The sequence below is a fragment of the Balaenoptera borealis genome (assembly GCF_965194805.1).
Source record: "Balaenoptera borealis genome assembly, chromosome: 12".
Taxonomy (NCBI): domain Eukaryota; kingdom Metazoa; phylum Chordata; class Mammalia; order Artiodactyla; family Balaenopteridae; genus Balaenoptera; species Balaenoptera borealis.
The window spans coordinates 34,147,611-34,161,798 of NC_138869.1; the positions used below are offsets into that span (position 1 = coordinate 34,147,611).

Consider the following 14,188-nt stretch of genomic DNA (forward strand, 5'->3'; position numbering starts at 1 on the left):
GTAGAGTTACTTCTACGATCTTCCCCAAGTTACAAGTTACATTCTTTTGATCAAGAGAAAAAGATCAGTTATGTTAATGGGTCAGTTGTAAATTATCTTAGGGCAGAAATAATAGTCCATATTTAAAATATAGATTGCATCTATTGCCATCCTCAAATTGGGTTTGTGGTGTTACGTACCCAAACTGGATTCAATTTGGTAAATATTTGTTGACAACCTACATAATCCTCTGTGTTCCTATCTCAGTTCTAAGATGTACAAAAATGTTTCACATAGAGAATCTGAGTAGAGTATGTGTATGAATTTTCCAGGTTGACTTGTACTCTGTCTGCCGTTGTTCCTGTTTGCTCTGAACACCTCGGCTCCTTCTACAGCTCCTGCTCTGGTGTGTTTATTGAGTGTTTCCCTCCGAGTTTGTTTGTAATCACAGCCCTGGTACTTGGAAGATTTGCCACTAGGAGTTTTAATGCAGATGGTCTCAAGCGAACATGAATCTTGCCTTTTCCTAGAGAGCCAATGTCTAGCCTTTCACTAGCTAATGACCACTCCCCTCCAACCACCACCCCTGACATGCACAGAGCTCTTATTTGGAGCCTGGCCCTATTATGAGCTTTTGTATGTGGTAACTTGACCCCCTGACTTCCTTTGAGGAGTGTATACGATGGAAGTTGTCTCCCAACGAAGGATGGCCTCAAAACCCAGGGCAGTTTCATCCCAAATGGTAAACCAATGGCTATTACATGCTGTTCACATGTGTCTGTGTGTAAATAAGTTATTAAGGGGGACTCTAAAGTCCATGGCTTTCCTAAAAGGGTTTCTGCAGTTTTCTTAAGCTCCCTGGGACAGAGATCACGTTTTACATATCACTGTACGTCCAGCACCTAGCATGTGCCTGGAACTTTGTAGGTTTTAATCACTTTGTTAAATGAATGAATGGTGGCTTACATACAGTACAGAAGAGAAGGCCTGATGATAAAACAAGCTAGAACGTGACCTACTTTGAGGAAGAATGACCAAGTGGTGTCAGAGGTAGGTCCAAGCAGCCAGCAGGCCTGCGCATGAGTCTCAGCTCAGCCAGGAGCCTGGGGAAATTAAACCCTTGGTACCCCACAGGAGACATGGAGGAAATGGCACACGGGGTTTGGGGGAAGTTGAGACGATGTTCAGAGCCGCTTGGCTAGCACATCAGTGAGGCCTCGGTGGAGAAGGCAGCATTGGAATCAGGACCAGATTCACTGTGGAGGTGGAGGGGGTGTTCTTTCTAGTCAGAAGAAACAGCCTAAATTCAGACCAAAGGTGGGGAATCATGGGGCAAGAGCAAGGAACAGCATAAAGTTCATTTTTCTGTAACAAAGGGTGTGTGGAAGGAAACAGGATGTGGAGAGTGAGCAGGGCTTCAGTCCAGCTTGAATTCTGCACAGAGAATGCGGGGGTTTGTTCCATAGAAAGGTATGCCCCGGAGCGGGCAACACACGCGTCACTGGCGTACACACGCAGTGCCAGGTAGATCGTAAAGAGACAGTACATCCATCAGTCCCGCTCCGACCTCTGATGAAGCCAAGGAGAAAGTCTCCATCAATGCATATCTAGAACATCTGATCCATGACAACTATATTAGTCAGGGTCTCCAAGGAGAGATATGACCCCCATCAAAAGTAGGAGAATCCAGGAGGAGTTAACAAAGGGGCTACAGACCACATACGGGGATAGGTAACCACAAGCAGCAACCCAGGGCTAGTAAAGGCCCAGCTGTCACTATCTCTAGGTGTCAAGGGATAAGATGAGGCAGAGTTTATGGTAACGCAGAAGGGGAGAGCCCTGTGGACGAAGCCACCTTAAAACAAGCAGTAACCTTTGGTCAAGGCACACCGCCAGGCAGGCGGTCAGGAGGCAAGGGAGGGGGCAGGAAACACACCGCTTTGCCTCCCTCCCTCCAAGACCCTGCTGGGCTCCCACAGGCTGAGCCCAGCTGGAGACAAGAAGGTAGCAGAGCTCCCGAGTTTGTCCATAGAGCTCAGCCTCCTGGGGCAGAGAGCAAGGAGAAGGGAGGAAAATGGATCTGGAGGAACAAATGGAAGACAACTCGGTACTCACCCAGTTTTGTACACACAGAGAGAGCAGGCCTCAGGCTTACAGCCTCAGGCAGTACTATCTCAGCTAGGAGATGCTACTTCTGTTTTGTTTTGCTTTCACTGTATTTATTGTTAGCTTCTATTATGATAGATGATACTGGTTTTCCATTTACTTGGAGATAAAGTTTCCTTTTAGAATACATTTAAGTAAAAAAGGTCCATTTAAAGATAAATATGAAGTAAGCAATGGCACAAAGAGAAGGGAAAGCAGCAAAAATAATGGAGGTGATATTGGAATGACCGATGTTTGGAAAATGCCTCATAAGAAAACTGGGTGCTACTGACAGTTTGTGAGCAGGAGAGAGATAGGATCAAGGCTCTGCTTTGGGAAGCTTAATGTTGCTGCAGCTACACAGTCAACAGCAGAGGAGTTGGGAGGCCTTTAGGTTGTGACAATGGGGCTGCAGAGGTAGGGATGGAGGGGAAGAGTTGGAGGAAAAAGGGTAGAATTGACAATATTTGGTAATTCATTTCACAGAGGGCAAGCAAGATATGAAGCAAAAGATAACAGCTGCTACCAAAATTGCCTTTAAAAAACATCTATTACCAGGAATATTAGAACTAATGTAGGAAAATAACATGACAGCAATCAAGGCCTGCTAACAGGTAGAGTTTTTATGTAATTCATCTCCTGTGAGGCCATCTGCAATGAAAGGAAAACATGAATGTTTATCTAATGAGTGTCTCCTCCTGATGTTTCTCCAGAACAGCTGGGTTTGTTTTTCAGATTTGCGGCAGAAAAATTGGGAAGGTCAGCCAGGCTTGACTTCTAGCACCGGGAGGGCAATTTTCATGCCTTGGATCAGAATCATAGAGGAGGTGATTTTATAGCACATAGATACTCTGGATGTTTATTTAGAGCTTGGAAGTAAGCTGGGAGATCTATTTCCTGAAAAGACTATTTAGTTAGAAAAATGAAGTCAAAGAGACATAATCATCCAAGTGTCACATAAAAATAATTTGAAACTAGAGGTTAGGAATAATAACAGTTCATCAAGTTTGAAAAAAAGCTTCGGCCTGGTAAGGATTTTGAGAGTAGTTTCTCACCTTATCCCGAATTAAAAAAAAGAAAAAAAATTACACATACACACAATGACTTTCTGGACATGCTTCACCTGTATGAAAATTACTTTCAATTAAATTCTCAATTTCTGGTTTCCTGAGAGTTTTAACCGTCATGTTTTCAAATGAGCCAGTGATTCACAGGAACTGAGAGAAGGAAAAGACCTATCAGATTATCAAGTCCATCTCAAAAGATATCCAGAGGAGTTTTTCCTGCAGTTCACTTTCCATTGCCTCGCTCAGTTCTGGTTTTAAATGACTCCAGCAATGTGACTCTTCATCAGTCTAAGAGGCCCATGGGAGCCCTCTCTCAGTCTAAGGGTCTTCATTTTAGAAAAGAATATTCTGATATTAAGTCTTGTTATACCACTTGCCTCTCCCAATGGAGCCCCACTTCTTCTCTGCCATTCTGTCCTTCAGCCCCTCCAGATGCTAGGAAGAGGCATTATATTTCCTCATCGGTTTCTGTTTCCTTCCCCTTCATCATTTCTTATTCTTTCTTTTTATCTGAAGATTTGCATGCTTTTATCTGCATCTCTGATCCTTATCACCATAGTAACGGAAGACTTTGACAAGGCTGTCATTTCAAAGGCCAGCCGCTTACCTTTATGGCCTTCAACTCCCATCCAGCATGATACTTTCCAGAATCCTGAGCATTTCAGACCTGGGTTAACACCATGGGTGACCAGATACTGGTCTGGGGACCAGGGCCTGCTACAGAACCTGTACATGACCAAAGGTCTGTGGTCAATGTGGTAAAGGTCCCTATTTCTCTAGGGTCTGCAGGATAATGGAAATTTGGCCACATATTTTTGTATATTTAGAAGCATTAGAAAGAACGTAGAGCTGAGAAGCATCCCATTTTTGCAGTTACCCAACTCTGAGCTTCTGGATCTCAATTTCTACATTTGCCCAAAGGAGGGGTTGGACTGCACACCATCTAAGGGCAACTGATGCATTAAATCACTAGAGCTCAATCCCAATTTGACGTAGTAAAGGCAACACCCCCGATTTAGGATTGTCAGATTTAGCAAATAAAAACAGAGGACGCCCAGTTAAATTTGAACTTCAGGTGAGTACATAAATTTTAATGTAAGTATATCTTGTGCAATATTTGGGACATACTTACACTAAAAAGTATTCACTGTTTATCTCAAATTCAAATTTAGCTGGAGGTTTTCTATTTTATCTGGCAATCCTACTCTCACCTCCACCTACACATTACCATCCTGGCTGATGGTTGGCATGTAGGTGGCTGAGTAGAAGATTTTCTTTCTCATTACCTCCACCCAGTGCCCTGACAGAGCCCCTAAAGCTCAGCTAAAGCTCTAGGCTCAGATATTTCCAAATATGTGCATGCTTACTTGCTTCTCAAGGTTCCTGAACAATCCAAATGTGACCAAATGAGGGAAAATACTTTAAAAAGTGTAAAGTACCATACGTGTGCATTATGAACATTAAGCATGAAAGCCCGCATCAGAATGTGATGACAAGGTGGTAATAAGTCTGCATTTCCTGTACTACAGTCCTGCACAGTTAAAAGCCAGCCTTCCTCTCAGGATCCCAGCACTTTCCACAGCAGGGCGGCCACATCTCGGCTCTAACAATAATAAAACTACTCGTTTGATTATTGGAAATTTCCCATGTGCCAGGCACTGTGCTAGGGACTATACATACATTATTTCATTTAATCTTAAAAACAATCCTGTAAAAATGGAACTCCGTTACTTCCATTTTACAGACGAAAAGACAGGCCAGAGGTGCAAAGTGACTCATCCGAAAATGGAAGATTGTCCATGAAAATGGAAGGACCACCAAAGGATTTTCACACATCATGACAAAGGGATTTTAAAATTTATATCTGAAAGCAAAGGGCCAAATATACCAAGAAACTCCTAAGGAAAAAAGCAAGCCAAGGGACTTGTCCCATCAGATGATAAGGCTTATTTTAAAGCTATTGTAATTAAGACAGTGTGGTATTTGAAAAGAGGAAGACAAATAGAAGCGCAGAGAGAACACAGAAACATACCCGTGCCTGTAATGGAAACGTGACTAGTTCCCTGACAGGAACGTGACAGGGCTGACACCCAGAGCAGTGGGACCAAGAGGGCTATTCAATAAAGTGCTGACTATATGGGGAAGTAAAATTGAATTTCTACCTCAAAAAAGCAAACACTGAGTCCAAATGCATCAAGACCTAAATATGAAGGACACAACTTGAAAACTTTAATAGATGAAAACATAAAGAATTATTTATCACCTCAGCATCGAGAAGGATTTCTTAAACAAGATGCAAAATAGCACTAAAAAAAGATTGATCAAATGTGACTACATTAAAGAGAAGAACTTCTGCTTATAAAAAGAAACCACAAAGTGAAAAGATAAAGATTAGAAAAAAGTATGATTCACAAGGGAACTGTCTCTGGACACGCACTGTTCTATACAGTAGCTGTGACATACACGTGGCTTTTGAGCAATTGAAATGTGACTAGCACGAATTGAGATTTGCCCTAAGTATAAAATACACACCAGATTTCAAAGTCTTCATCAATAATTCTATATGATTATATTATCCAAAGACATCTAAAATATAAACTAAGTTAAATGAAATAACAAGTCATTAAAATCAATTTTACCAGTTTCTTTTTACTTTTTTAATGTGGCTACTAGAAAATTTTAAATTACATATGTGGCTTGCATTATGTTTCTATTGGGCAGCACTGATCTAGAATATAGAGAGCTCCTACGAGTTAATAACAAAGAAAAAAACCCAATAGAAAAAAATGTAAAAGGTTATGAAGAGATTTTTCACAAAAGAAACAGCCAACATAAGAAGATGCTCAACCTTATCAACAATCTGAATTAGTGAAACCAAAACTGCAATGAAATATCTTTTATGCCATCAGATTAGCAAAACCTAAGAACTCTAACGACATCTACTACTGGCAAGGGTATGGAGCAACGAAAGGTCTCACTCACTGATGCTGGGAGTAAAAGTTGGTACAAACACTTTAGAAAACGCCTTGGCGTTAGGCGGTAAGACTGAACATGCACATAACTAGGAGTGAGTTTGCCAGTTAACAAGGTATCTAACCTGGAGAACTCTTGCATGTGTGTGACAGGAGACACGCACAGTGATGCTTTTAACAGCCTCATTTGTGATACCAGAAACGGGAAATGGCCCAAGTTTCCATCCACTCTAGAGTGCTTAGATCAGTTGTGAAAAACTATACGGAACATTTAAAAAGAATGAACTGAAGCTACGTACAGCTAAACAATATCAGCGATATGGAGAGGTATTTCTTAAAGGTTAAATGATCACACAAAATTCAGAGGGCGCCGTCTCTCCGGGGGAGGGAGGTGGAGGAGGTGGGCGTGCCCGGGGAGGGGCTCCTGGGGAATCGGAGGAGTCGCTCAGATTCTATTGCGTAAACTGCGTGGTGGGTTCACAGGTGCTTATTTTCCTCTAATTTAAACTGTAAATAGACATTGTATATCCTGGTTTTAAAGTATGCTACTTCACAATTTAAAGGGCTTTTTAAAAGGAAAACACCACCAATTACTCTGTGCATATGTGTGATATTGCGTTCATCTAGAGGCACTGCCTTTCACTTGCTTTTTAATAATGACATCTCTCAAGTGGGACCATGTTCTGTTGATCTTTTCTCTGCAACTTGGCTCCTCTGTCCCACATCCTGTCCTAGGTAATCTCTAGATTATATATTTCATCTATGACATAAATATCATCTTTGGAAAAATAAAATGAGGAATGCCATTCCTGTGTTCGATTCATCTCAGTCACTTTCTCTGTGAGTAGCACAGACCAAAGGGACTCAGGACCTGCACTCCACAGCCACAGAGCTTAGAGGACCCGGGGGAGCTTGTGGCATTGAGGAGCCTGGCCCCTCTACTCTCACAAGCTCTCTGCACCCTCGGTCCAATCCTGCTTTGATTCCCCCATTTGAGTTTTTGTCACAGTTAATGCAAGGTAATTGGAGATACTCTTGAAACAGAACTTGTGGACTCCTGTCAACACTCTTGGAGAGATATAAGAAAATAAAAAGGTGCAGACTTACTGAGGTATGTTTAGAGTGGCCAGGTTTCCCAGATGATTCTGCAGCTCTCAACCCACACTGAGGCAAGGGCATCGAAAGCAAATTTAGTCGACTTGAAAACTGAACCTCCATCCTGATCCTAAAACAATTAAAAGATTTTTTTTGTAAGAGGTCAAACCACCCTAGCAGGTATTTTCCCTAAACCGTTTATTTTTTCCCTTTCCCTTAGAAATGGAAACTCCGATGGAAACTCCTGGAGTATCAGGTATAGCTCTATTCTAATCTTCCTTAGATTAGAACAAAAATAAACCTGTATTAGTTGTGTGTGTGTGCTTTAATTCTGGCACCTGTAGCACCCCGAAGCCAGTATCACCTTGGAAACGTCATTCGCTCCACCTGAGGGCAACTGAGGCCTTCCCTGAGCACAAGTCCTCTTAGCAGGAAGGGACTATGGGGCCTGCTACTCTTACGGACCCTAGGCAGCCTTCTCCATGGTTTTCAGGACGCTGATCTTCTGTCTCCTCTAGGTGAGCCCTAAGTCCTGGCTTTAAAAAACATGACCAATCAATACACAAACCTAGTCGTGACGAATCAATGCACAAACTGTTATTCTCACTGTGGAGTGGAACAATTACTAAAATCTGTTTGCCAGTAAATGTGCCCCATCTTGTAAATCGTTGGGTCATTAACCTTAACAATTGGTGGTGCGCCGTCTCTATCCAATTCAATTAAAGTACACACCAAGGTAATATTTAAGAATGCATTTCAGGCAAAGGAATATACTATTATATTATTATATCCTCATAAATTAAACAACACATTTATTTCCCTTCTTGGAAAAAGAACACTGCATGATAAACACAGGGTAGAGGAGAAGCAAAAGCAGTGATTTTAAGAATAGCTCAAGAGAACTGGAGATGAGAAAAGAGGAATCCCAAGGGCATAAACCAAGTCACCTTCGGCCACCACTCCCTCTGGCGTGGCTGCGGAATTTCTGGGCTAGGTGAAGGGTGGAGCAGACAGTGCACTCAGACTGTTAGCGGCTTGTGTTCTACCTTGTGACAAAGAAATCCCTAAATTGTTCCAAACAGCTAAGCGTTCACTACCTGTTCCTAGTCTGGCATGACTGTAGCTGAACAGTTTGATGCCAAAAATTAGCAGAAAGTTCTGAGTCCTGACACTGATGCTGTAGAGTCGGGGAGGGATCTTTCTCTTTCCTAAACGTTCTGAGGGTAAGTCAGAGAAAGCTTGCTTCCCAGCACTCTCTCTCAGTTTTCTTCCTATTTCCCATTTCAGGTGTTAGGCAGGGATTAAATTGGAAAGGATTATAACAGGAAACACGTCTCAATACTTATGGTGTGTCACTAGATTAGATAATAAACATGTATATTTTCCTCACAAGGGACTCAAAATTAAGCATCTCTTCCATTTTCTTTCTCCCATAATTCCTCCAACCTGAATCACATTCTAGCTACAGCCAGCACAGCTTAATTCTACTTTCTATTGCTGCCCTAACAAACTGGCACAAACGGAGTGGCTAAAATAATTCAAGTTTATTATTTTACAGTTCTGTGGGCCAGAAGTGTAACGCAGCCTCACTAAGCCAAAACCAAGATGTGGGCAGGGCTGCCTGTACCACTTTCTGAAGGCTCCAGAAGATAGCCCGTTTCCTTGCTCATTCAGGGGTTTGGAGAATTCAGTTCCTTGCAGTCTGAGTACTGAGGTCCGGGTTTCCTCCCTGCCTGGGAGCTGAGGGCTGCTCCCAGTAGCTGGATGGCACCTGCATTTCTCAGCTTGTGCCCCTTTCTATTTCTTAAAGCCAGCAACAGAGGCTCGAAAGCTTCAAATCTCTCCTGCCTCTTCTGGCACTCCTTACGTTGTGGCATCTCTTCAGACTTAGCCAGGAAAGGTTTTCTGCTTCTAAGGGCTTATCTGATTACACTGGGTGCACCCAGATAATCTAGGGTAATCTTCCCATCTCAAGATCCATTACCTTAATCACATCTACAAAATCCCTTTTCCCATGTAAGGTGACATATTACTAGGTTCCAGAAATTAGACAATGGACAACTTTGGGGGTGAGGGCTGTGCATTATTCAGCTACCACGTAAGAGCAGTGCTCATACCGGATGGGCCACTGATAAGAATGGAAGAAGAGATAAAACCTGACTCTTTTCTCCCTGTCCTTCCCCACCTCCTTCCCGATACTTCCCTTCTCTACTCTGAAAGGAAAACTTGGCTACTCACCACATTCCCATCCTCCAACGGACCGTCTGGTTGCAGAACTCTCCATGGAGATGGCCAGAACGATCACCTTTCCCCACTACCCAGCGTCTACCCAGCTTCCTCTGCGCCAAATGTTCTTTTCAGCATTTACCCAATGGTTCCCCAGCATTAGTTTACATAAGAATCACCTGTGGGCACACATTCCAATTCGAAATCTGCTTCTGCTGTGCTGTGGCTCGAGACTGACTTCACCTGGCACTCAGTCAATTGGAAGCAGATGCTTGGAGAAGCTCTGCTGGCCCAAGAGGGCTGGGAGCAATGGAGGTGCAAATGGTGTAGGAGAGACCCCTGCCCCGGCAGATGATCCCCTGTCCAAAGGCTCTCCAGAACCCCTACTTCTCCTTCTTGTGTAGCCACAAAAGACGCGTTTCCTCACAACAGGGAAGAAGAAATTTGGCATCTCTGTCTCCATATTGTACCTACCTCTTCTACTGCTTTAACCTGAGTCAGAAGCCTCTGCTTAGCCCTGCGTGTAGAAATGTTGATCATTAAAGGAATTCTGCTTCCAGCTTAAGATTTATGCAAACAGCCCCTCACCCGAAATTTGCCTCCCACAGGGAGATAAGGAAGTATGAACAAAAATAACGATTGTCTTGTCAAGATTTATAGGAACTTCATGACCAGACCCACATCAACCAGAGTCAGCTGACCAAGAACAAAGAGTTTTCACAACCCTCCCCTGACCCTTGCTGGCGCCCAGATGTCCGCTGTCGTCTGTCACCTCCTGACTTTAACTCCTTCCTACTTCTCCCTTTCCTAGCATAAAAGCAGCTTGAATTCTACCCCAAATTAAGATGGTTCTTGACAACAATAGTTCGCCATCTTCTTGGTTTGCTGGCTTTCTGAATAAAGCTGCTTTTCTTTCCCCAACACCTTGTCTCTCAACTTTCTGACCTGTCCTGTGGCGAGCAGTGCAACCTTGGGCTTGGCCGCCACAAGGGCAGCCATACCTGTTGTTTCCGGTGCCACCAAGTCCCTGAGGAGGGCCTTTGGGCAGAGCTCTCACTCAATATGCTTTGATAGTGTATCGTCATGAAAGTGCTCTCTCTGGAGTCAGCAGAAAGTTATGTGACCTTCGGCAATTTCCTAGTTGAGGCCCCCCTTTGCTCATCGATCAGATAGGGGTAATAATAGTAATTTACCGCAGAAGGCGTTTACAGAGAGAGTTCAGGGAGACACTGCTGCAAAGCCCAGAACAGAGGGGTCAGCACGGGATAAAGATGGGCAGGTTTGTTATCACCGATACCATCATTATTCAAGTTGTCCCCCACCTGCCCCGTGACCTGGGCAAGGGGCTTGGCCTCTTTAATTCTGGTTCACGCTTCCCAGTAGAAAGAAAAGAGGAAGGCCTTTACCCATGTCAGGAAGGGAGATGGAAATTGCATCAAGGCATTTACTTGCCCTGGTAGTTTGCTTCATTGCCACAACCTGGAGAAACACAGCAGGCATGACTATAGAGTTTGTGGGAATTACATGTACTATGTTTATGCTATTAGTTTCTGTAGACCAAAGGTTGACAAACTTTTTCTATGAAGGGCCAGATAGTAAATATTTTTGGTTTTGTAATGTACAGTCTTTGTCACAACCTCTCAGTTCTGTGGTGTAGTGTGGAAGCGGCCACACAGACCATACAAAATGAAAGAGTGTTCCCATAAAACTTTACTTACTTAGCAAAGCAGGTGGCAGACTGGATTGGGCCCACGTGCCGCAGTTTGCTGACTCCTGTTTTAGACAAGCATCTAGAAGGTCCGGGTTTAGTTCTAGTGATAGAATCTCTGTTCTGCCCTACATTTTATTGTCTTTTACCGATATTTGTGAATTTACTGTCCTTAAAAGAATATTTCGATAAATATTTATATCCATGGGCATGCCTGAAAAATTTAAATTAAAATTCATGTAAATGTTTGGGACATATTCTGAAACCCACGAAAGAAGTTAATATTTAAAGGACCAAGTGTTCTAATAAATAATGAATTTCTTTGGGAGATTTTGAAAGCTATGGAGCTGTGTGATTTTAGACAAGTTTCTTACCTTCTCTGACTGTTGGTTACCTCCTCAGTTTAATTCAAGGCTCTAGTAGTCTCTATTTCATAAGAATTAAAATAAATAAGCACATGAAATTAAGTGATATAAAGCTCTAAGCCCAGTGCCTGGTACATGGAAAACACTCAGGATCATCACCATTATCCTCTCCTGTCACCATTAGGGACCCTATCATGAGGAGAGTTCCTTACTTATTATAAAATAAGTCAAAATCTATAGAGGGAATCCTATCTAAGGCAACTGCCTAGGTTTCTTCTGAATGGTGAAGTAGACTTTGGGGGGCAGTGATTAGCATTCTGAAAAATTGTCTCAAGATTAAAAGTGATTCAGTAAACCCATTTATGGCTTACAAATTGCAGGCCAATGGGTTCAACAGTTGGGTTAGATTTAATTATTATAGTATCTAAATTTTAAAAATTTGAATGTATTTGAGCCACAACCTCTCAGGTAACCACAGCTCACTGCTGTCTTGATAGAAAGTAGCTACACACTGTTATCATTCTGGCCCTGACTCAGTATCTAACTTCTGGTCTAAATTTTTAATGCTACGTTTTACTATTACAACCCCACCTTCTTACGTCATGATCTCATTGCCATCAATACATCTAGAGGAAGAATCCTTATCTTTTCAAAAACATATGGCCACTTCCCAGAACTAATGTCATCCAAGGCTGCCAACAAATGATGTAATGAGACAACTTAACTGCACAATGAGATATTTGCTTCCTTCCTTGCTTGTAGCTGCCAGACCTCACATATAAAAGCTGTCTGAGACTCTGTTTTCCCTCTCTCTCTCTCTCTCTGAGGACATACGAGAGATTACCAGAGAAAACGCACTTCAGTTGTGGAGTAATTTGACTTGGGGAATGGCTCAGGTGGGGCATGAGGTTTTCTCTTCCATGACTAGGGTCAGACAAAGAGACAAAGGGCAGAGGTCAGGCTGGCAAGAGTCCTAGATGGATGCCCCTGCTAGATGATTTTCTCTTCATTGCTCCTAAAACTGCATTAAGGTAGAGCAGATGGTGCATCCAATCTGTGCCCACCATCCAGCAAGCCAGATGAGGCCCTGGCTGATACTTGCTCACAATCTTCTGTAACCTTGCTTGGCCCTGGACTTTCAGCTGATGAGTGCTTAATGGGCACTGGTGTCCTGGAAGCTACAGAGCAGGCATTCAATGAACTCACTTCACCTAAACCAGACAGTCAGGAAGAGAGTAACATTGGTAATAATATTATTAATATGAGCAAGGAGTAATAAGAAATTTTTTAAAAATATAAATCGGATCACATCACTTTCCTGCTCTGAAACCTCCAATGTGTACTCATTCACCTGAAGTAAAACCAGACTTTCCGTGAAGCCTGCAAAACCCTGCAGGACCTGGCTGGCTCTTCCCTCCATTTCTCCAGTCTTACTTTTTTTATTGTAACAGTCTTATTGAGATATAATTCATGTTCCATCCAATTCATCCATTTATTTTTTTAAATTTCTATTGGAGTATAGTTGCTTTACTATGTCATGTTGGTTTCTACTGTACAGCAAAGTAAATCAGCTATACGTATAAATATATCCCCTCTTTTTTGGATAGTATACAATTCAGTGGTCTTTAGTATGTTTACAAATGTATGAAATCATCACTGCAATTTTAGATCATTTCTATCATGCTAAAAAATAACACTGTACCTATCAGCAGTCACTCCTCACTTCTCCTGACCTCACAGACCCTGATAGCCACTGATCTACTTTGTCTCTATAGATTTGCCTATGGTGGACATTTCATATAAATGGACAATATATGGTCTTGTGTGACTGGTTTCTTTCATTTAGCATGATGTTTCTAAGGTTCCTCAATATTGTAGTATATATGAATACTTCATTCCTCTTCATGGTTGAATAATATTCCATTGTAGGGATATACCATGCTTTGTTTATTCATTCATCAGCTGATGACATTTGGGTTGTTTCTATATTTTTTGGCATTATGAATAGTGCTGTTGTGAACATTTATGAATAAGGTTATGTGTGGATATATGTTTTCATTTTTCTTGGATATGTACCTAGGAGCGGTATTGCTGGGTCACATGGTAATTCAATGTTTAAACTTTTTATCAATTTGGGGAAATTTTCATCCATTGTTTGTTCATATATTTTTTCTGCCCTTTTTTCTCTCTCTTTTCTCTGGTACTTCCAAATCCATACATATAAATGACTTGGATTTCATCACAATGAAAAGTTTTTTCCTCAAGGATACCATCAGGACAGTGATAAGGACTGTTTTCCAGGGTGGCTGCACCACTTTACAGTCTCATCAGCAGCATATGAGGGTTCTGATTTCTCCCCATCCTCACCTACATTAGTTACCATCTCTCTTTTTGGTTAAAGCCATCCTGGAGCTCTATTCTTAGGCCTGCCTCTCCTCTTAGACAAAATCCTTGAGTCCCTTCCCCACAGCTAGGTCAGGGGTAGTGGGCTGCTTCTTTCAGAGTGACACCCCTGCTTTATATGCTGGGTGCCGGGCTGGGATGGCATCCTCTGATCTTCCCCCCTTACCTTCCTAGTGTGGAACCTCCACCCTATGAGCAAACTAGGAGAAGGTAAGGGGTCCCCAGTAT

General features: G+C 42.4%; 1 protein-coding gene across 6 annotated transcripts in view; it reads right to left on the reverse strand.

Annotated features, from left to right (window-relative positions):
• The window catches only part of LOC309606950 (uncharacterized protein), a 757,417-nt gene that overhangs the window by 371,076 nt on the left and 372,153 nt on the right, over positions 1–14,188 (reverse strand). For all 6 annotated transcript variants that reach the window (XR_014232126.1, XR_014232127.1, XR_014232128.1 and 3 more), the window contains exon 5: positions 7,271–7,388. Coding sequence is in view for 3 of the 6 variants with exons in the window: in XM_082344853.1 (XP_082200979.1) it covers positions 7,271–7,388 (118 nt within the window). In the remaining 3 variants the exon portion in view is untranslated. The remainder of the gene's footprint in view (positions 1–7,270; positions 7,389–14,188) is intronic.